The 24235-nt window shown below is 36.4% G+C and overlaps 2 protein-coding genes across 3 annotated transcripts; one reads left to right on the top strand and one right to left on the bottom strand.

The window, feature by feature from the left end:
* The first annotated feature begins 3707 nt into the window (after positions 1–3707).
* Positions 3708–8989, top strand: LOC116214698. Its single transcript, XM_031550121.1, has 12 exons — positions 3708–3977; positions 5077–5375; positions 5467–5541; positions 5637–5695; positions 5793–5928; positions 6563–6659; positions 6757–6823; positions 6952–7050; positions 7463–7552; positions 7686–7840; positions 8288–8389; positions 8490–8989. The coding sequence occupies exons 2-12, from the start codon at positions 5123–5125 to the stop codon at positions 8638–8640; spliced, it is 1284 nt and encodes a 427-aa protein (XP_031405981.1). The 5' UTR covers positions 3708–3977; positions 5077–5122; the 3' UTR covers positions 8641–8989.
* A 4376-nt stretch (positions 8990–13365) lies between these two features.
* On the bottom strand, positions 13366–16128 carry LOC116215146 (atrophin-1-like). Of its 2 annotated transcripts, none has more exons than XM_031550742.1 (5): positions 15262–16128; positions 15075–15177; positions 14473–14524; positions 14124–14220; positions 13366–13735 (listed from the first exon to the last, which is right to left on the bottom strand). In XM_031550742.1, exons 1-5 carry the CDS (start codon positions 16059–16061, stop codon positions 13633–13635), a joined length of 1155 nt encoding a protein of 384 aa, XP_031406602.1. In that variant the 5' UTR covers positions 16062–16128; the 3' UTR covers positions 13366–13632. The 2 variants fall into 2 exon arrangements, with proteins under 2 accessions (XP_031406602.1, XP_031406603.1); XM_031550743.1 differs by having other exon boundaries at positions 14473–14532; positions 15262–16126.
* Between the last annotated feature and the right edge of the window lie 8107 nt (positions 16129–24235).

Genomic DNA, 24235 nt, shown 5'->3' with positions numbered 1-24235 from the left:
CTTATATTATTGAGTTGACTTTAAGCTATTCTGATCTAATCCACAAGCCACAGCTCCTTGGCCTTTTTCAGGACTCTTATATCAAATCAAACACACAATGAATTGGACTTGCTTTCTAGCTGCCCTTTATTTACTTAATGATTATTTTCTTAATAAGTGGCATTTATTTATTAACTATTATTATTGTTGTTGCCACTTTTGAAAGTTTTTGCTCACATTCTTTTGTCTAAATTAATATTATTATCATTAACACTTTTGAAAAGTTTGCTAAACCCTTTAATTATATAATTAATATATGAATTCTAATATGACAAACAGTTTTAGGGAGTAATACAGTCTGATGCATCCCCGATAAAGAATGTATATCATATACTAACCACACGGTTCAGACCAGATGCATAAGCCTAGCACATGGTACGCGTCCAGTGCCACAAATACCATTTTGCATATCACACATCATATAACGCCCTGAAAAAATGACCACCAAATGGTCACTTCTTATATGTTCGAATCATATTATCCTTATACCACACAAACAAGAAAAGTAAAATTTGGCTCTCTGCATTTGTAACGAGCAATGAATTGAAGAAAAGACCAAAAAAACAAATAATTAAATAAATAAAAGGAGAATAGCTTTTCGATAAATAATAAAAAGAAAGATGAAATCATGCAAATGTTGCAATTCTTCCTTGGACCATCATGGAACATATCTATTGCTCGTTAGTGAGGTGGCCCAAATTGGGGTGTGTCCTCATCTGCTATCACACATGACCATCGTTTTCAAAATATGTTACCCTAAATATATTAATATATTCCAAACAAGATTAATAAATAAAATATTAAACAATAAAACTATTTCTCAAATACATATAATGAGCAGTAATTTTACATGATATACCATTAGATTATAAGCTAGTCGAACTGATCGCGCAGCGTGCTGATCGAGCATATGTTCCACATGAACTGTGAAGCATCTCTCGATGTCCTCTTTTACGGGTGTGGAAAATTTGTGTTGATTTTATTCATGGTTTAGTACAAGACCTTGCTATAAATCTGTCTTTACTTATCAAGTCGTTACATATAGAATACATCGGCAATGTCGACAATCCACCTTGGGGATTTACTCTCTTGTTGCAAAGTAAGAACGTCAATTTTGAATTATACAAGTGATTAATAAGAAAGTTATTAGGAGCATAAGTTAATCATTCTAGAGAGAAATACATGAATAAAAATCACGAAAAATAAAACGAATCATGATGAAACATGGAAAATTTTCAGCGACCGTATTGTTGGGGAAAATAGCCTTATGTAGTACAGTTTTTACCTTATTTTCACTTCTTGGTACGTTTTTTAAAGTTGTCACGATCTAGCACGAATCACCATTTTATTTCGGGATCTAGCACATCGTTAAACTCCGTCTAAAAACCGTTAAACATTGTTATTCGTACTAATTTTGAGATCGGGAATAAAATGGTGATTCGTACTAGATCGTGACAACTTTTAAAAACGTACTAGGAAGTGAAAATAAGGTAAAAATTGTGTTATATGAGGCTATTTTTCTTTTTTTTATTTGAAGATTCACCGCCCAGGAAAATATGAAAATTAGTGTGGAGCTTTATAATAATATCAAGAACATGGGTTAAAATTTTAAACTAATTTTGAGATTGGATGATTCACAAAAACTATCAAAATCAGAATACCCAAAAAAGGGGTAAATATTTTTTATTTGAAGATTCACCATCCATAAAAATTTGAAAATATGTGTGGAGCTTTATAATAATATCAAGAACAGGGGGTAAAAGTTTCATCTCGTTTTGAGATCGATTCACAAAAACTATCAAAATCGGAACACCGAAAAGATAGGTAAATATATTTTATCTGAAGATTCACTGACCAGAAAAATATGAAAATTTGTGAGGAGCTTTATAATAATGTTAGGAACATGGGAAAAAAGTTTCATCTCGTTTTGAGATCGGACGATTCACAAAAACTATCAAAACTAGAGCATCGAAAAAAGGGTAATTATTTTTTATCTGAAGATTCACTGTTCAAAAAAATTTGAAATTTTGTGTCGAGCTTTATAATAATATCAAGAATGTTGGGTAAAATTTTCACCTCGTTTTGAGATCGGACTATTCACAAAAGCTATCTAAATCACAACACCGAAAAAAGAGGTAAATATTTTTTATCTGAAAATTCGCTATAAAAAAAATCTGAAAATTTGCATGGAGCTTTATAATAACATCAGGAACATGGGGTAAAAGTTTCATATCATTTTGAGATCAAGCGATTAACAAAAACTATCAAAATCGAAACACCGAAAAGATGAGTAAATATATTTTATTTGAAGATTCACCACCTAGAAAAATCTGAAAATCTATGAGGAGCTTTATAATAATGTTAGGAACATGGGAAAAAAGTTTCATCTCGTTTTGAGATCGGTCGATTCACAAAAACTATCAAAACTAGAGCACCGAAAAGAAGGGTAATTATTTTTTATTTGAAGATTCACAACTGTTTTGTGTGGAGCTTTATAATAATATCAGGAACGTGGGCAAAAGTTTCACCTCATTTTGAGATTGAAAGATTCACAAAAATTATCTAAATCACAACACTAAAAACAGATGTAAATATTTTTTTATCTGAAAATTCACCACCTAGAAAAATCTAAAAATTAGTGTGGAGGTTTATAAAAGCATCAGGAGCATGGGGTAAAAGTTTTTCATCGTTTTGAGATCGTACGGTTCACAAAAACTATCAAAATCAGAACACCGAAAAGAGTGGTAAATACTTTTTAAGGGAAAATAGCCCAATGTAGCACAGTTTTTACCTTATTTTCACTTCCTACCACGTTTTTAAAAATTGTCACAATTTAGCACGTATCACCATTTTATTACCAGATCTAGCACGCCGTTAAACTTCGTCTAATGGTGTTTAATGGTTGTTAGATGGAGTTTAACGGTGTGCTAGATCCAAGAATAAAATAGTGATTTGTATTAGATCGTGACAACTTTTAAAAACGTGCTAAGAAGTGAAAATAAAGTACAAATTATTCTATATGGGACTATTTTCCCTATTCTTAGAAAGAAAACTCGAAGACTGTGCTGCATAAAATATAGACTTACATGAATGATGAAGTTCTTTTACAATCATTACGAATTTACGATCACGAAATAAAATTCGAAAAGAACCATAATAAAAGAATATTGAATTTATTTGTTTCAACTTAATTTAATGAGTGTTTAAAAGTTAGTTATTAGATAAAATAAATGTAAGAAAGAAGGAAAAATGATAGATGAATGTCTAAACTACTTAATTATTAAGAAAAAAAATTATTTAATAAAATAAGTACAAATTTTTAACTTAATCAAATAAATCAATTTTCACTTACGAATACTTTTTATCCCTCGTAAAATTTCCATCATCCTTATTCATTCATTCTTTCTATATATTTCATTCCTTAACTAATTAAATATTTAATTTTTAAACACTCAATTTATCAAACACTACATTAGACAATCATTCGATTTTCTTTGTCTTTTCTATACCAATCAAGTTTCCATTTGTAGGAATGATTGGAAAATTGTGAGATTGAGTGAGTTGGGTACTCAAAATCAATGACAAACAACCGACCTAACATAGTTGTTTTAATTTAACCAGTTGTAATTTGCAAGTCCCATATAATAATCCCAAGTTGAGCAGAACCTTCCATACTCTCTCTCCCTCCTCCTGCTCCTCTCTCTCTCTCTCTCTCTCTCTCTCTCTCTGTCCTCTTCTCTCTTCTCCCTGGAGTGAAGGGAATGTCTCATTTCGAAACTCGGGGTCGCTTCTCTCTGCAAATTCTTTGCCAAGATTTTGTTGGGTTTGCTGCTGCAGCAATCTTAGCTCCTGCTTGAAACGAAAAAACCCGCCACATAAAAAGGGGAAATAAAAAAAATCCAAGCTTTTGCTCTTACATGTGTCTGTTCTACCAGAAGGTAATCACTTTCTATCTTCGGTTCCCCGTGCGCGCGCGCACATGTGGTCTTTGAATCCGTGGGTTGTTTCGTTCGACATGTAGTTTTGTCTGTAGCTTGTCTGGTTGCTCAGAAAATGCTTGAGACCATTGGGTGATGGGGTGTTTTAACTTTTAATCTCCCCAGCTGCCAATTCGAGCTCAAAAGTTCATTTTTGTGAGGTTGATCCTCGTGAGCAGGAGCTGTTTTTCATCTTTTGATTCATCTGTGTCTGATTGATTGAGGAGAAAGGGTTTCCACTGTTCCTTACTGTTGCTTGTTTGGGGACGTTTGGAGTTGCTTTGCTGCCAAGGGTTGGGTGGATTTAATGGGCTTCTCTCTGTTTCTTTTCTTGCAGAATTTTCTTGCTTTTATATGGGAGCACTCATATATATATAAAAAGCAAACTCTCCACTCCTCTTTCATGTTTCTTCCTCAGCTTGAATTCCTGTGCTCTTTCACATTTTTCCTCTGAAGCTTTAATGGGCATTGAGATGGGCGGCAATGTTGGTTTGTCAGTTATTGTTCCGAGTTACAATTTGAGTTGAAGTTTTCTCTTTTGTCACAATAAAAGAAGCATGGAATTAGTGGTAAATGATGCACAAGTTGACAGTCAACATTATACAACTGTCATGCCCCATGTAGTTCATGTGACCCCCCTTGCTTCTTGTTTCTTTCTCCTTTTCTTCTCGTTTTCCCTTGTCCATTATTTCGAGTTTCACTGTTTCGGTAGATCTACAGGAGGGAATTATAGTGTTCAGAAATTGATATAAGGTCTGGGAGGATTGTGATTTCAAGTATGTGCAAAGATGGTGATTTTGTTTATATATGAAAGGATTCATCTTTCATTTTAGAGAAAGTTCTAGTGAAAGCTCCACAAAGCATGCTCGTGATATACCTACTACCTGTTCTTTAGTGGTTGGACATTCAATTTACTCTCCTCATGGTTTTGCTTCCTCATTTTGCTCCTTTTATTTTCTGTGGCCTTCGATATACTCCTTGAAAGTTCATTTGCATCGCCGTTTGTTATTGGCATATGGGTGCCACAAGTGACCTGATTGATCAATTATGCTGATCGCAGATAGTTTCAGTTATTGGGTATTAGTGGAAAGCATAAGCCCGAGAACATGGGTTGCTTTGTTTCTACACCAAAAGATTCGGGCGGTAACAGGAGGAGACCAGGAAATATTGGTGAAGTGCTGGTATACGTTCCGGGTCTACGAATTCCTAAACTGGTGGATTTTTCTGAGTCTCTTGGGAACCATCTGTCACGGAATTTAGTGGAACGGTTATCAGCCCTTAGGACTCGGATAGTTGTAATGGCTGGTCAGGAAGCGCCAACGATCACGCGATCGAGAAGAAAAAGTGCCACACAACATGGTTAGTTGCATGAAGTTCTCTTTCTCTTCTTGGTGTTTAAGTTATTTGGTGGATGGTTTTTTTTTTTTATGTAGCGAGAAAATGTGTACAGGGGGCTCCACGTTAGCTGATCTTCAGCAGGCTCTAGAGGATTACTTGCCTGTTCTTCTGGGATTGGTTAAAGACGGTAAAGAACACGTTCTATCCGTACTATTCTTTCATGAAGTATGTTTGTGCTAGGATAAATTTGGTGTCATGTTCCCTTGCTCTTATTCGCTGCAGGAAGTCAACTGCAACACAAAGTACAATTTGTCTGGGTCAATCAGGAAGATGAAGCAGAGGTGGGTCAGTTAGTTAAAACTTGTAATTATGTGATATTTTCCACCATGAAAGATGGGATGGTTTTAATGAAAATAGCTGCTTCTTTTTTTTTTGCAGGAGACAGCCATGTCTAACGCTTGGTATGAGGTCTTATCAGTTTTACACTTGATGGCGATGCTGTCTTTATCACAGGCCAACTTATTGCTCCTTCCGAGAACCTCTGCTGATGGTTATCAGGCAAAAGTTTCCGAAGGTAGATCTCTGGCACATTTTGAAACTTAATTAAGTGTTCAAACTGAATTTCAGTTGTGGTGAGGTAGCAAGTTTTAATAAGTCAGTGTTGAATTTGAGAAGTTTTCCGAGGTATACAGGGGCCCAACTGTGAGAAATATTATTTATTCTGTCATAACAGCAGCAGCTTTCTGATTATATTGTTGTTGATGGTGCTATGAAGTCGAAATTTATTGGAAAAAAAGGCAGTGCTGAGGATGCCATCCTCAATATTCTTTTGAGTATGATATTAGGAGTTGAATGCTATTGAAGAGACACAATCAGTGCTTGTTTTAACAGGGAGACACAGAAATAGTTGTGGGGTTGCTGTTTGTTGGGCAAAGATAACGAGGCTAAGGTGGAACACTTTTCCGGGCATACGTGTTGCTGCAATCAACTGCAGGGCAAGGAAATGTTGAAAGACTGAGTTTCTTGTAGCATAGATAGTTGCCTAAGAGGATCAATAGATGTCATTTACTCAACTTTTTCTCAGTCAGCAAAATGACTTCTTTCCCCTCTTGTTGATGTGTATATATCTTTATTCTTGCTTTAGTGCTGTCTTGTTTAGCAGTCACACTAACTCTCTCCCTGCCTTCCTCTCTCTTGCATGGAAGTAGAAAACCGGAGAGCCTCGGTTGATATTTTCCTTAAAGCAGCCGGATACCTAGATTGTGCCGTTCGACATGTCCTTCCTCAGCTGCCCCCTGAACTAAGGTTTTGTATATAGATTATTTGGTGGAATAGCTGTAACCCTTATCACAACAAGATTATCTTTAATCTGCTGATTCCGACTCTCGTTTTTATGATTCAGGAGAGAATTACCAGTAGACCTTGCAGAAGGAGTTCTTCAGGCACTCAGCCTACAGGCATTGGGACAGGTATCATTCTCCTACTTCAGTTTTTTCTCCTCGCCCTGTTTATGCTTGATGATAATTTAAGGGTTATGTATGTTGTGATCTATTGTGCCTTTTATATAGCCGCCCATTAATGTTTCCCACATGCATAGGGTGCTGATGTCCAACTTGGGATAGCAATTGACAGTACCAAAGCCACTCTTGCTGTGAAGCGTAGACTTGCCTGCGAGATGGTAAAGTACTGGCAGCAGGTACAAATTCTAGTTGCTAATTGTATTCTGTACGAGCAGAGTGTTCTCTGGGTTCTGATGGAGACATCCTTCGTCTTCGAAGAACTTATATTTCAACCTCGTACGTTGTTCCCGAGTGTTGCTCTGCTTTAGGCTTCACTTTCTCAGACGTGAAATAGTTTGATTAGTATATCGAACTAATCTCCAGAATTCAGTTATTAAGACTGCGGATCATCAAACCCAATCCTTTTGAGGACGTAACTACGTCCCTACAGACTTTCTTTGCAAATTCTCTGGGATGTTGATCTTTGATTGTTCTTGTGAGAATTTTACCTGCTTTGGCAGTGAGAGTTTCTGACTAATAGTCCTACTATTATTGTTAAATTCTTGGTAGAAGTGTATCGTATTTTACAATGATGCTTTTGCTTTGTAGGCTCAAGATAACTTAATGAACCTTCCCTTAACAAATGGCTGGGGTGAAAAGCATCTCCTCTTCGTAAAGTGGAAATACACTGAAGCCAAGGTACCAATTCCTCCTTGAGTTAATTATCTCTAAGTGAAGTTAATTTAGCAACATTATGATGGATTTTGGAAACGCCCTCAAAATTTTTGAAACAGAACAAATCATTTTGTGAATAATGTCTCGTTCTTATCAGGCTGCAGCATACTACTATCATGGTTTAATTCTGGATGAAGGAAACACGGAGAAGTTTCATGGGATGGCAGTAGCTGCTTTGCAAGCATCGGACGAATATTTACGAGAAAGTAAGAAGTTATCCGAGGCATTTAATGCCACTCCTCCCTTATCAAGGTAATTTAGCTCAGCCCCTTATGTCATTTGCTGATGAATAAGCAAATCTTTTGCTTTATTTCCCATCCATTTAGTGAACAGTATCGTTTGATTTCGTTCGGCCATAGTTGGTAATCTTCTGAAATGCTGTCAAGTCCATTGGGCAGTTGCGCCTTGTGGGTTCCGCTGCCTGTAGATAATATCATGGGGAGATTTCAGTTTTCCTTCTCAAATGAATGAACCTTCGGTCACTTAAAAATTGTGAAGTGCCTTTCTTTCTCGATTCATGTTTACTCAAACGTATGTTTTCTCTTCTCAACGCTTTAAAGTCAACTTGGCCGCTAAGTTAAAAGGATTATTTGTATCTTTAGACTCCCCATTTATGGTTGTAACCTCTACCATTCCTGAATGCTTGCGTCGGAGTTTCACCGCCTTTGATTAAATACCTGAGTGTTGTTTGTGCTGCAGAAACCCTCCACTTTGGGGAACCATGAAGTATCTCAGTGAGAAAATCCCAAAGGATACCTCAAGCAAGGTGCGAATAAACCGGGATCTATACACTCATGAAAAGTAAGTAGTTTGATTCTCAGATATCGATAATAAGATTCTTAAATAATGACAAATAGCAGCCAGAAAATAATGGGTTCATTATGCATTTATTTATTTATAGGGTTATGGAGACAGCCCCAACACTGCCCGATTTCGCATTAGCCTTGAAACCCGATGAGTATCAGCTTCCTGCAGTAAATAGCTGTTGGAGCGACGACAATATGAGCAAGGGTCAAGCAGGCCTGCATCAGCCCAAAGGCGGCCGAAGATAGTGTGATCTGATGTGGTACCTTGCAAAATACCCTGATACAGGGTGTGCCGGTGGGAAGACGAAAGACACATTACACATACTGATTAAGGATGCTGCCCGCAAATGTTGAATCAGCAAGAAGTCGAAGCGAGGAGGCGTCGGCCTGTTTCGCCACTATGCCTCGTTTGCCTGTTTGTTTCAAGTTGTTCTCCTGTAGGTTCAAATTGTGTTCTGTAACAGAGCTTTGTACAAGTCATGTAATTTGTCAACTTGGTGGGAAAAGGGGGGGAAAAAATGCCCGTCTTTTTAAACATATGTTGTTGAATTTGCCATCTTTGTTAATAAAAGAAGCCCCGTGCCGTTTGCGCATATCTTGTTTCCGAGCATTAAAACGTATTCACAAAGTCGTTCACTGTCTGATACGGGGAGAGTTCCCAATCGTGTCATGAGGCATGCTGCTTATGGTGATGTCAAGTCTCTGGTGGTTCGCGAGTTCATCGTCCGATCTCTGTGGTCAGTGTCTTCATCCTGTTTGGCTCATCCAGCTTTCGTTGCAAAACAAGTAGTCAAAATCAACAGTATAATGATCGAGATTCAAACGAGTTCATTTTCCAGGCTACTGATGATATCCAAGCATTCCGATAGGAAGTATCGTGCTAAATGCGACAGTCGATTTTAAGGGCGAGTATTGTTCCATCTTAAACACGAAGTTAATAAAGTAAATGAAGAGAAGACTGAAGTTTTTGGCGCTTCTTCTAAGTTTTAACGAAACAGAATTCTTCTGAGATATTCTATTATTAGTCCCTAAAGTTTCAGAGTTGTTTCTATCCAGTCCTTTTCATGGCTTTGCATGTATTCTAGGGAGTGCCATCTTCTTTCCCCCCTATTATTTTTTTTTTCCGTTACATAAACAGGCTCGGAGATCTAACGATATAACAAAATGAAACTAACCTATATCATTTTCATACTATATAAATTTTTCACAGATATCGATGTCACGATCACAACGAAAGGTCCATCATCTAGTATATATAAATCTCCTATTTCTTTTGCTTTAGCTCCTCATCGAAGAGCAGGTTGTGTTTGATTACAACTTAATTAAATAATTATCTGAAAGTTAATTACACTAAAAAATGAATAGGAAAGATAGAAAGATGAAAAATAACGGTAATTTATTGAGTCAAAAGCTACGAAAAAAAATAGATGTGGAAGGTGAAGGAATATATAATGTCTAAGAATCAAAGTACTCCAATCGAATTTACCAAAAAAAAAAAGAAAAAGAAAAAGTACTCCAATCTAAATGTCAAAAAGAATTAATTGATTCCAAATGAGGAAAATTGGGAGAAGTGAAATTCGGTGAAACTAGAGGCATTACAGTATCGAATGCATACTTTCTAGTACTATGATTTTGTCTAGGCATACAATATGCCACTCACCTTTATCAAGGTACCTTAGCCAAGCGATTTAAATCATTTACGGCAAATCATCGATTTTCAACACGACAGTTTCATGTACCGTATAATTTGTAAACTTTCAATTATATTCGATGCCATCATTAGTCATCAAAAAGAAGAACCATTCTTCAACATGTTTTACGGATAATTTAGCGTGATTAATAACTTTGGTACCTTTCTTATAATCGGAATATATATATATATATATATATGCATATGTATAGGTATATATAGAAACATGGTACTAGAGTAGCTCCAAAAATGTCTTTTCGCCTCAAATTGTTTTCCGGAGCCGGTCCTTCCATCCATACAAATTGAAAAATTTCCGGTACAAAAATCGAAACTTTGATTTTTTTTTCCTTTCTTTTTTAAGTATTTTTAATTGCTTTTCTTATTTTTGAGGTGGAAATGCCACATTGGCAAGAATACATAAAAAAACTAATGAAGCATTAACTGAATTTTTTTTTAAAAAAAAAGTATGATAAATTTGAAACATAATTGAAATTTTGTGTTCTTACGTTAAAAAAATAGTTCGTGATATACTTGAGACGAACATTAAAGTTCGTGATTTTATACTTAATTTACCTTATAATTTTTTGAGAAATGGACTTCAGAAGCGAATAGATCGAAAAAGAGAAATATTAGGAACAAGCACTTCCACAAGTGAGAATTGAATTCATAATCTATTTGTTGCAAGTCAAGAAGGATACTGGTCAATATAAAAAAAAAGCGACTATTTGTAGCGTATAGTAATTACTCGATATATTTTAACAAAAAAAAAACTCTGTATTTGTTAAGTGTAAGGAAAATGTTTTTCCTCTGAAAAGTGGGTCCTCCGAATCCTGTGAACAAGAGACGAGGTAAAATATTATATTAGTGATGTTATCATACATCTTAATAATTTTTGTTGGTAAACTTACACCTTAATAATTAATTCATTTGTGTGGAAAAAGAAAGAAAAATGTCAATTCTATTTCTTTCGCTATTCCCAAACTATTTTTTAATTTCTTCAATTGGTCTCGTAATATTTCCACTTTTGGTCCCTGAAAAAACAGTCCGGAAAAATTGAAATCATGGGCGGACAATTTTACATACTCTCAAAAGGTTTTACGGTGGTACTTTTGTTAAAAAAATTGGTCCAAACTAAACGGAGACCGAAATACTTTAAGAAAAATCAGTCGTACCTACCTGTTTTCACCCTAGTTGCTGGAGAGGTGGGATGGTGACAAATTAGTTTATTTAAATTAAAGTAATTGTGATAAAGCAATTTAATATTGGACATATATAACTTTTTATTAAAAACTAAATTGTCCTTTGCGAGATAAAAAAATTATATATAAGATAAAAATTATAACTTTTCTAGTTAGAGACTGACGTCTTCGGGCTAACACACAACATGGACACGCTATTAAGCGAAATTGACAAACCCTCCACATCACGTTGATTGACTTTTCAATTTCGGTTAAATAAATTTTTACTATATATTTTTGTGTTATATTCAATAATACATTTTATATAGTCCATATTATTTGTACGTATATCGTGAAATATAATTATGAAATTTTAAAAACTTCTCGAGATATCTATTCCATACATAGCTTTTTCATTTATATTTGTTCCTACCATGTCTCTAAATTATTTGTTTTCGATTATACAGAAACTTGTCAAAACTAACTAACTGGGCAACGCTCGACTTGTAGACAGGAAGAGGGCATGACAACAACAACTTGACGACCTAAGGAAAACCAGGGGCCGACCTTAACAAAGATGTGAGTGAAGCCAAAGATGTCGTGAACAAAGCTGAGGAAGTTGCAGCAGAGCGTTCCCGAGTCCATCACAGTATGAAGCACATCATGATTTGCTTGGAAGATCTTACAGAATTTCTGGAGACCGAAAGGAGGGGTGTTGTCTAGGTTGTGTTTCCCGCTTTTCCTCTTCGCGGCGTGCTTCACTGTTCCATCTGCTTGTTTGAGGTGGTTAATCTTTTCGGCTTGAAGGCGATGCAATTTTGGACGCTGACATGTTCCTCGATGTGGACTCATCGACAGTCCTCCGGTTACTTTTGTACATCTTTTTGTATGTGGGTTTTGAACCCTTTCGTGTACTGTCAGTAATACGAATGTTCCCTTAACTGCTTCGAGGAAAGATGTCATCGCTTCTTTTCATTTCTGCTCTGAGTGATCTGCTGGAACTGCTGCCTGTTACTGAGTAGTTTTGTGGAATAGATTCTGTCTTGGTGGCTACACAGGATGATGATCGAAGCATTTGGACCTTTTGCTGGCAAGTTCAAGTTGCGCTCTCGAATCATCGATTCCCTACTCTTTGGAACTATTCCTGATAGCTTTTCCTTGCAGGCAAATCAATGGGAGAATTCGGAAAACAACAGGTTCTGCATCAGCGAGCACTCATGGGGGAGAGAGATCCGACTCTTGCAGCAAACTTGGGTTAACATACCAGCCCAAGCTGATTGTAGCTGACTTTTCGAGTATCTGCCTGCCCATAAAACTTCAACATGTTTGCCATCTTAATCTGATCAGACACCAGGCTTCACCCGGCCTAATCCCTTGAATTTCCTCCCATCTGTTCTGAGCCGTAAAATTTAGAATCGAGTAGTCTCATTTAAGTAGAACGTTGAATTTGCATTTCAGTTTAGCTCCTAGCTCCATGATGAACTGGGCTAGTATTTGCAGTCCTGTCACACCGAGATGGTCCCGTAGAGAAGACCTTGAGTTTGCTGCTGGGATTTTTCAGTCATTAATAGGTTTTGAAACATTGGAATGGTGCCGGACAATTTCAAAGCGCATCCATCGCGGCCAATTCTTGAAACATGTAGACGAGACTGTCTTAGTCTAGAGAGTGATGATGAACTGAATTCCAAACAATAGCAATAACAATTCTAAATAACTACCCAAGGCAGTCACTTCGATGAAGGTAGAGTAGGGTAGCTCAGTACGTACGGTTCGATGTCATCCTGTCAAGATAAGACATAAGGCTGGACTGCTTATGCTCATCTTCTCATGCATTGTTCGATTTCAGTAGGGATATACGATACTGATCCTATCTTGCTGCTTCCTTAGTTTTTCAGTTCTTTGTATGCGTAGTGGTAAGATTGGAATACAAGCACTGTACTCGGCATCCCGGAAAACCCCCTCAATCGGGAAATTTTCTGATGACAGTTGGGAAGCTCATGAAACATACTACAGAAGTTACACTAGAGCGAGATGTGTTCTCGTGACATTCTTAATTGTCCCAATGGGAAGCCGATCATGCGCCGTATAAGGTATCCAAATATCTAGCACAAACACAACTGTCAATTTGGAAAGAACCATTTTTTACAACATAAAGTTCACCAACAAATGGACTATTACTAAGAAAGGAATGTTTTGTCATCTCGACGATGCTGTCAAGACACCATAGACTGCAGAGAAGGCATGCAGATCGGCAGGGTAAGATAACAAAAAGCCTCGAATTCCAAGTCTAAGAAATCCATACTATTTACAAACACTGACTTAATAAAATCCGAGACTGCCTGTAGAAATGGACTGTTCCGACAGGTCCAATTATATTATACAAGGAAAAAGAAACAGAACTGTTTTATCTAAAGAGTCGGGTGCCAAAAAAGACAATCTGGTCGACCTCATTGGATGTATCCCATATTTCAAGCTGCATCAACCAACACGGTGAATCAGAAGCTGATAAGTTTTGGATTCAAACAGATATAGAAAGACATTTGAAAGGGGGACTGCAGTTGTCAAATTTAACAGATTTGATATCCAATCACAGCACTGGTTTGGCTTTACTTAAGGCAATGCAGAGAAAGAATGGGCAAATACTAGGTTACAGTATAGTGAAAGATATGTTTATAAGAGGTTCAAAAACTGGAAATGTCATGATTGTCAAACCGGAACCACTCAAACTGAGACGATAATATCCCAGTAGTTTTGAGTATGGTCTGCTTTAAACGGCGATAAAGACTTAAAAGAATGAGTACACGTAGCTAAGATTTATTAGTGAATTCGTAGTGAAAGAGTCAGAGTGCAAGGGGAGAAACCTCGGTTTCGAGATTGGAACATCATCAAGCCCTACAATCAATATGGGACGCCAGGTTGAGAGCTCAAGTGTAAATGATCTCTGGATCTTACTGTTACCTGAATGTACAGTTCCAATTTTCAGACAAAGGTCATCACATACACTTCCAAACCAAAATGAAACAAAAGGACAAAGCTAACATTCTTGAATGAGCAAAATAAAATTATACTCGACAAAGTTAAGCTATTTATGAGCAGATTAGAAATATAATTATCCGAGAATCGAAATAACATCAGCTATATAAATCAATTACATGTTAAAACATAGATGCGACTGTATCATCGAGGGAAGGTGCCAATAAGTAGTTATACCTTCATGCCTCGGTGTAATCTGGACGAATTTACAGCCTTTGTCCTTTGATTCCTTTTCTCCTTCAGCCAAATATCAAAAGCAACGAATCAGCTCAAACCATGCACTTTAACAACCATGAATATACCAATCGAGAGAATGATTTGGTGAATTTGGTATGATGGAACAATGCGAGAGGGGCCAGGAACAGAAGAATGTACAAACCATAACACACTGAGGAATTGCAAAGCAATAGCTTCCCATTTTGGCATACCAGATCAAACATCAGTTAACATAAAAATATGGATATTACTTCCGAGTCGTAGACACGGAAAAAATGAGTGACACATAAAAGATGTAGCTTGTGAGGAAAATGACTAAGACACTAATTCTATATCGGTCGAGGGAACAACTATTCAATCATAGCATAAATGCAAGCAAAGTGGTCCCTCCGTCTCCTCTAGCTTGGAAGACAAGCATCCAAAATTTAAAATCTTCCGTTCACCTTACAGGCTAAGCCACCGATCAATCGCAATCACCGAGTCCAGATTAGGTTCCGAACATTATTTGCGGATCCCTATCGTATGATCGGACAATCGAATAGAAGAGGAAACAAAATACTCACTTCCATCCATCTGATTCTCAGGGCCACGTCCCTCATCGTCTTCCCGGGAAACGGCCTTGCTATCTTAGCCAAACGACTGACAGGACACTCGATGTGGCCATACCTGCAGAGACGACAGTGCCAGTTCAATAACTATGAGCAGAATAGATAACATAACCGCAAGGTACGATTGGGGACATCGAGATACATCTTGCAGAGCTCAATCAATTGGCGCTGTTCCTCGGGAGTCCAGATCAGCGACAAATCAATGTTTTTCATCTCAGAGGGTTCGGCCTGTGAAGCTCCTACAGCAGCCGTGGCCGGCCCAGTTGGTCCGTTGCCGGAAATTGCTGGAGGGTTGTTGATCAGGCGCTCCCCAGCGGAGTAGTAAGGAAGCTCCTGTCCTGATGTTGGGCAAAAACCTGATGGAGCTGGCGGTGGTGCGGTCGGTCCGTTGCTGGAGATGGCCGGGGTGCTGCCGAACGGGACAGCAGAGGAGTAGCGGGGGAACTCTTGGAACCCCGACAAAGAGAAATCTGCAGCCCCGCCAGCGCTGGAGCTCAGCAGCGGGTTGCCGAAACGGCCTGCCGCGGGTTCGGACGGGAGTGTGCCGCCCCCAAAAGGCGCATCAGGAGGCAGAGCAGCAGAGGGTCCGAAACTGGAAATCGCCATGTGGCCGTTGTAGGGAGCAGAGGAGGAAGAGGAAGGAATCACTCCCAACTCCGGAGGATGAAAATCCCCCAACCCCCGAGGATAAAAGCCCTGACCGCCGCCGGTGATCTTCTGAAGATCATAAAGTGGTTCAGTCGGCAGCTCCAGCGGGAGGTCTCCGGGAAAGGAAGGATCAGGAGCCGCTGCCCATGGCGGCAGAAAAGCAGGGCCGTCACCTGAAATCAGCGGGGAGCTGTGAAACGGCTTGGCTGAGTGGCAGTGAGGAAGCAGCTGGGGCGCCGGATGTGGGAAGGCAGCTCCGCGTTGAGCCCAGGGAGAGCTCTGATCTCCGGCCATCGGAAAGGGTAGAGAGAGAGAGAGAGAGAGCGCACAAAGCTTCGGAGCAAGGGAGAAAAAGCGGGACGCTTTATATAGCGAGTGGTGAGACGATTATCTTCTCTTCCCCATAAAATTTGAATTAGTTCTCTTTCATTTCTCACTTGAGTCCCTAAATTTTTAGATGCTCCATTTGCCCTTTCCGAAATCGGTATCGAGTCGGATTATTATCCGATATCCGCGAATACTGATCTTCGATCCTGAGGGGATTGCACCCTCGATTGCTCTTGAGCTCATACGACCTGTGTATCGTGTTATGAAAATAATCAGGTTAAACTGATTCTTCGAGATGATCCAATACTTGAGAAGGATATTTAGCCTTATACTTTATAGTTTAGTCTAACAGAGGAATTAAGTACGGGAGAATATCGATGAAGTTGGATTGAGACTATGAGAAATTCTAATGATATGATATATAAATAAAAAAAATATTTGAAGATATTAAGATTTGCTTAGTAAATAAGCCATCCATTTCTCTGCGGGATCGCCATAGAAAAGGAATCTATCGGTTGATTCATAAGTAAATGGGTGCAGAATCTGCATCCGATGGACCAAAAAGAAGATTTCTGGATAGTAAGTTGGGTAAATGAGAAACATGTAGAACTTGAAGGACCTAAACGTGATTCAAATTGTATTACACGCTCGCCGACCTTGGCCCACTGGTCCCCCATTTGAAGCATAGTATAAAGTATTTTTGTACATAAATATCTTTTTTTTTTCCTGCAAAAAGAAGGCCATATTGGAATGGTATTGGCATATAACGGTTTTGTAATTTATTTTTTGCTTTACAAAAGATTTCAATTTTTTTTTAAATTGCTTTTACAAAAGTTTTGTCGTGGGATAACGTAGATTTACAATATTGAATATGTACTAATCCGATCAAATAATATAATGTTCTGCTCATCAAGATACATTTGTTGAATTTCAAACTAGTCCTATTCAGGCTATTTCTCTTCATGAGTGATCTTCAGCAGGGGTATGCATATAAGGATCGAACTCTTATACGAGGTTACAATCTATTAAGTTACATTCGATACGCATGAATACGATGGAGTAGAGTGGAATTGAATAAGATTTTTATCAATTTTTTTGCATCTCCATGTTAGTGTCACTTTGGTATGTTGGAAAGAACGTCCAGTTTCATAAAAAAAAAATTTCACCAACATGGAATGAAGGTTCCATCCACATGATTGTGTAATGCTCATTCCTCCGTTCAATTAATCTTTATACAAGTAAGTAACATTCCTTACTTTAAATAATTTGTTATATCTAACAATATATATATCTAATGTCTTAAATTATACTCCTTTACAATGTCAAGTTCAATATAGAAAAATCACCATGTTACTTACAGTATCATAATTTTTCATTCCATAAAATTTATTCCATTTCAGTGTCCTAAACATGACCTTATAGATCATGTTATAAGGTGGTTTCGATGTGTACACTCCTAACCATTACGCTTATTTTATCACATATGTGATTCGATTATTTAGAAAACTGTACAATAATGAGCCTTGGATAGACCAAGTTATAAGGTGGCTCAATAAAAGATTTGATGGATGATTATGAATATTTGGTATGCCTGGCTCTCGATAGCGGTTTTTCAGCAAAATATAGTTTGTGGTTCACCACCACAAGTTATAAGTGCATCCATTTCGAACTCGAGTTAGAATTTTACTGATAGATAAGCAGAATCAATATTGTGCCCCCCAAGTACTGATAAGGATTTATTCTTTACTAGAGGTGCAAGCCCGCGCCACATGCGATATCAGACGTACGAATGGCTAAAATAATCAAAAGAAGAATTAAATAAGTATATAAGACTGCATATTTTCTGGAATTTGTTTTACCTGTGAATGGATTATTATTTAGTAACAAAAGAATTATTAAGCAAAGGAAGAGAATTGACAATGTCAAAGAAGCAAAAGTGGGGAAAAAACCAATTCAAAATTAGTCAAGTAAGAGAATGTTAAATAAAGTTTTCGGGGATAGGTTTGTGGAGAGAAAAAAAAAAGGATATTAGGGACTTAAGTGAAAAATCAAAGAGAGAAGAGCGATCAGAGAAATCGTTAGGAACTTTCACGTGTTCTTGATGCCCCTTCAGAAATCGACATCGACGTCGAGATGGATTCTAGTTTGGTTGCTTCCTGTGAAGAGCGATCTTTGAAACAGAGAGAGTTGCGCCGAAGATTGCTCGAGTGTAAACGAGTTAGATATCATGCTAAGAAAAATAATCAAACTTAATCAATTATTAGAGATCATTCAATATCTGAGAGTTAGAAAAGAACAATAAAACTTCTAAGAAGATTACTTATAGCTAAGAAGGAATTTCTTTGCTTATATCTTAGTCTAGAATAGAGGAATTATATATAAAAAAAAAGGTATATTAAGAATTTGGAGCTGAATTGTCAGAGATTCTAATAACATGATGCGTTAAAATTATTTGACTAAATTGGAATTCGCTTGCTACATAAGACATCAGTTTATATGCGAGATTACCAAGAAAACAGAATCTATCCTTCTTCTTTTTTTTTCCGTAGAAACAGAATCTATTTATAGATTTATATTAGGGTATTTTCTAACATGACTCTATACCATGGTGACACGGAGTCTTCCCATCATTGGATGTATAGTAGACTATGAGACCCACACGCATTCAACGCGGAAAAAACTGTATTAGCATGACATGGAATCACCTCATCATTGGATGTATAGTGGACCGCAAGACCCATAGGCATTCAACACGGGAAAATCATGTTAGCATGACATGGAACCATGCTGAAAGAACCTTACAATAGATACACCTAAATCAGCATCAGATGGGCCAAAAGAATATTTTAATAAAGTTGGGAAATTGGAAGAATTGTAGAACTTGAAGGACCTAAATGTAATTCTAACTCTATTACACCCACCCTGGCCTTTGGCCCATGAGAAATTCTATCGTACCTTTACAAAAAAATGATGGCATAATGTACGCTCAAGTGTTTTATTAAAAATTTATGTGAAATCTCCTCAATATCCTTATAATTTACTAACATAAGGAAAAATACTTAAAAATCCATGTAATATACTTTAAATGCAAATAATTTGTTCCAACTATTTTCTCAATATACATGCAATTTACTAGAAAGACATGTGAAATCTTTTATGGTTTTAATCAATGTACTTGTATGAATAATAAAATTACTTTTAAAGTGATTGCACTTTAAACCTTTTATTGGCCTATCGATCGCCCATTAGAATGAACTATAAAGTATTTTGCATCAAAATATCTTTTTTCCCATAAAAAATAAAAAGTTGGCCGTATTATGTGATATACAGATACGTAGACAACGGTTTTTAAAATTAATTTTTAGTTTTTATTTGTTTCTCCTTTTACTTTTACAAAAACATGGTAAAAACTTTTGCTTTTACAAAAGTTTTGTCGTCATACACACTTTTTTCTTTTTTGGATATATAAGCAAGATACATAGATTATTCACATTAGATGGGTACATAGATTTACGATATATAAATATAGTTGAATTCACCCTAATAATAAGGGTAGAATAGTAAATGTTTAATAAACTAATATGCAGTATAGACTTTAAATCATAATAATAATTATTGTCATAAAAAATGAGCATAGCAAATAGTAATGTCTTAATAAATAGAAATAAAATATTAATTTTTATTGCAAATAAGAAAAATAAATATACCAATTAATAAATATCTTAATAAATTGATATACATATTGAAATTAAATAATAAATATTATTGTAAATTAAAGTTGAATCTATTACTTATGTAATATGCAACATAGATCCTTAATAATAACAACAATAACAACAACGGCAATTGTTATTATTATTATTATGCAGAAATAAATATCTCCAATGGAAAACATCTTATTCAAATTAATATGCAATATAGAAATTAAATAATTATTATTATTGCAAATAAATAAATACATCCAATGGTAAATGCATTAATAACTTAACATACAATTTAGAAATTAAATAATAATTATTATTGTAAATAAAGAATTAAGTATGCCCAAAGAAATAAATTAATCACTTATCTTTATTTAAGTAAATAAATTTTCATAATTTTAAGGATTTTATTAGTAAATAATTATTCATAATTTTAAGGAAACTGTGAATTATTTCAAGTTTAAAATAAATTTTAAGAATAAGTGTTAGCTTTATAAAAGTTCAATCAAGAAATCTCACATCGAACACATTTTATATTCAAACTCATGAAACTTAATACATTAAATGTTATTGAGAATAAAAATTAGCTTAATACTAACTATAAATTTTTATAGATTTTATAAAAATTATTTTTTCATTAATTAAAGCTAAGAATTTTAAAATTATTTTAGATTTTTTTGATGAAATTAGATTGATAATTGTGATTATTTATGGGAAGTATTCTACATGAATTATTTGCTTGAGCTCTTCAATTAATATTTTTCATCGTGAGTTTGAAATTTACCATAAACTCATATAGTATAAAAATAATTTTTCTATAGCACTAATATAAATTATAAGATGATAGCAATTAGTGTCTTCACCTTTAAATTCTTATAATATTTTTTTTATAAAATCCGTGCAATGCACGGATTCAATAACCTAATCTGGAATATGAACTAACCCGGGCAAATAATTGCATGCTTTATATTCATCTCTCACAACATATCAATCTTCAAATTTTGAACTAATAATCCCATCAAGAACCTAGTCGGTGTGCGATGTTATGAGGATATAGGTCAATGCCCATATTATGTATGAAATTTATTAAACCCCCGTTAATGGGGTTATCCTGTCCATTTTTTCATATTTTATACGTAATTAAATATATGTGATTTTTTTGTAATAAAAAGTTAATATGTATTATAATAAACTAGAGGCGGCACGTCTGTGCTATACATGAGACTAACATTAAATAGACAATAAAAAAAGTTTCTTTTAAATAATATTCAAATAATTAAATAGAAAATTTGAGATATTTTCAAGCCGTATCAAATTTTTTTGAAAGTTTATTATATTTGAAGATTAAAAAATGAAAAGAGAAAAAAATGAAAAGTACGGATTAAGTTGGGACACATAACTCCATAAGGAGGACAGAGGGAGAGAAGTACAATATAGGAATAAAAAAGTTATACTCATAATTTTAAAGAGTTTTTTGGGACAATAAAAAAGTTTCTTTTCAATTTATAATAATATGAATTACGAAAAAAATTATACTATCATTTTATATATATAGATATATATTTAAAAGGAAGTCTTACACGACATTAGTTATGTGGGAGAGAAAAAGCAAAAGAGAGAAAAAAAAAGTGAGAGAAAAGAAGGGAAATGAGGTAATTATTGTGGCGAATTTAGAATCATGTTAATCTAATATCTGTTATAAATTCAAAAATCAACTATCAATAGTAATAGTATGAGCATTTTAGGAACTAAATATGAGACAAGATATTCAGCAAAAGCAAAATGAGACGAACTCTTTTTCACTTTTATAAATATGAGACAAGATATGATACGTAGATTACATTAAAAGGGATGTGAAAGTCAGATACTTTTAAATGAGATTTTTCATTTCGCATGTATTAAATGTAAAAAGTAATTAATTACCTAAATTGGATAATTTTTCACATTCATGCAATGTACGAGACTGAACCTTATAGAGATTAACACATAGAATCATGTCATATGCACTGAACAATCGACTTGATTTTTGCACCTTCTGAGGCAAAATTCGCCTCGGACGGGAATGGCTCCAGCCTATGGCCTTTTTAACTCGTATATATATAATCGTTTACGCACAATCGGAGCCTCTTCCCCTTCCCTTGACGTTGGGCCTATTGGGCCGTCATTTAGTGTGGCTAAAAGTACTGCCGTGCCAAAGGAGGCCAGTAAAATTTGAAATTGAACGACGCCACGAAAAACAGAAAATTCAAAAAAAAAAAAGCGAAACTACCCAAACAATAAAAGCCAAATCCGAAGAACTTAATTAAAAGACTTTACCGTTCGCTTTCGTGGGCACGAAAATCCACCCGAAGAAAAGGGGACCGACCGAAAAACCCGAAAGTACCCGGAACGTAACCACTTGAAAATTCATATATGTAATAATATTTTTTTTTATATATTTTAACTAAAATCATAGATATATTATTCAATTTTTTGAGAAATAATTATGTCTTACTATTATTATGCATCTTAATTAATTTGTGTGGAAAAAATAATTAAGAAAAATGTCCATCTTTTTTTTTCCGCAATTCTCAACCGTTTCCAAAAGTTTTTCAAATTGTCTCATAATTTTTTGACCTTCGGTCCCCGAAAACCGAAACCATGGACGGGCGGTTTTTTATTCTACCAAATAGTTTTAAGGTAAAAAGACCGTCCGAACTAAACGGAGACCGGAATATCTTGAAAAACCCACCTGTTTTCACCCCCTCGAACTGACTGTTGTTCTGTGGCAGAGCCAACAAGCCAGGGCATTTTGGTGCAAATGAAAGGTCGGCCCTCTACAATCCATCTCTATTTCTCATGATTTTTTTTTGCTAACCCGATGTGTTTAGGCTTTGCCCGACTAATTCTCTGGGTTCCGTGAACCCCCAGCGACGCACGGAGCAGGTAATTATGCCAAATGCGCTCCCATAGCTCCAAGGGGTTTCAAACCCGGGATCAAATGGATACCGGAACTCCTCCTTAACCACTAGGCCAAATCCCTTGACTTATTTCTCATGCCTTGTTGTGGATTGCAGTTTAGTTCTAGGAAATCCGGATTTCGTAATATTAATTTGGCGAAGGAAGTCGGGATGGTATGATTTTAACGAAAATGCTCTGACCATTTATTAACACTACGAAAGCTGCAAGAAAGGTGCATCGACTTTTATACAGTCTTCAGATACTTGCCGAGTTACTTCAGCGGCTCTACGGTCTCAGCAATTTCATCAGATAACAGTTCGAGTGAGATATGTACATAGGTAATTTCTCTTATTGTTCTCCTCGGGCTAACTCGGCTGAAATGAGTGCGAAGCTAGCGAAGTTTGGACTTGCGGCGGTGCTTGCTCACGGCCTATTTGATGGGGTCATGTACACTTCTTTCTTCATACTCGCGCTTTTCTGGATACGAGAAGAGTACAGGGAAGAACCCTGCTGCTAATCTCCAGGCGCTATTAGGGGAAAGCTTTTCTTTTCATTCAGCTATTAACTTGCATGCCATCAGCTCCATGTAGTAGTAACTAAGAGGTCGTCAGCGTCAGTTGTCTCCTTTGCTAGCATGTTCGAACTTGAACCGTGCAATCGCAAAATGGTCCTTCTATTCCGATAATGAAATTAGTTATAATTGTACATTATCGTGTGTCTTTGTCCGCCATAGTAGCTAGCTAACTCTATACTTTTTGATGGGATTGGTCTGGTTCGCTTATTCGGTTAGGCAAATCTAGTTCGATCTAGATCTCAAGTGCTGTAATAGCTAGGAGCTCATGTCTCGGGAAAGCTGTTCGGCTTTGATTTTAGCAGTTGGATCCTTGCACTCACATCACATGTTATGGAAATTGGAAAGCCAGTTTCTTTCATCTTTTGTCATGAAAGGTCTTATTCTCGTGTTACTGCAGATTGTTATTCTGATGTGGTCGGGGAACAACGTCATGAGGTCATTCCGAGTGGCTGGAGCAGCTGGCCTGGTTTCTGTAATCGACAGAGGACTGAAATGCCTTTGCACCGGTTGTCGCCATTGTGGCATCGACCTGTCCCACGATCATCGGATTGCCCATCCTCTCAAGATGGGGAAAATTCCGCTAATGCTTTTGCTCATTGTAGTTTTACTTATACCAATTTTTGGCCTCTTGAGAATGAAGCGAACCATAGAGAAATGTTTCACTCATCGTCGTCTCGTCTCTGATACATATCGAAAACAAGCTCAATGTCTTCGTTTTCCAAATGATAAAATGTGCAATCCGATGTGCCCATGTTTCCGGAAAACCACGCTGGAGTTTGAAATAACTTCCGTGATAAAAAAATGACTCTTTTGCGCCCATGACAAAGGGGGTAGGGATGGTGAGCAGCAACGGTTTCATCCGAGGTTCGGTGCTGGAGCCGACGAAAAATGGCTTAAATAACAAGAATCAAACTCCCTCTCCCGAA

This window comes from Punica granatum, chromosome 7 (genome assembly GCF_007655135.1).
Source record: "Punica granatum isolate Tunisia-2019 chromosome 7, ASM765513v2, whole genome shotgun sequence".
Classification (NCBI taxonomy): domain Eukaryota; kingdom Viridiplantae; phylum Streptophyta; class Magnoliopsida; order Myrtales; family Lythraceae; genus Punica; species Punica granatum.
The sequence above is the reverse complement of the archived record's forward strand: the minus strand, read 5'-3'. Positions and strand labels throughout refer to the sequence as shown.

Coding starts and splice junctions, on each gene's coding strand:
- LOC116214698 (XM_031550121.1), top strand. CDS start 5,123: ATGGGTTGCTTTGTTTCTACACCAAAAGATTCGGGCGGTAACAGGAGG. Junction 7,553..7,685: donor GGAAATACACTGAAGCCAAG/GTACCAATTCCT, acceptor CGTTCTTATCAG/GCTGCAGCATACTACTATCA. Junction 7,841..8,287: donor GCCACTCCTCCCTTATCAAG/GTAATTTAGCTC, acceptor TTTGTGCTGCAG/AAACCCTCCACTTTGGGGAA.
- LOC116215146 (XM_031550742.1), bottom strand. CDS start 16,061: ATGGCCGGAGATCAGAGCTCTCCCTGGGCTCAACGCGGAGCTGCCTTC. Junction 15,178..15,261: donor TTGATTGAGCTCTGCAAGAT/GTATCTCGATGT, acceptor TCGTCTCTGCAG/GTATGGCCACATCGAGTGTC. Junction 14,525..15,074: donor TGAGAATCAGATGGATGGAA/GTGAGTATTTTG, acceptor GAAGGAGAAAAG/GAATCAAAGGACAAAGGCTG.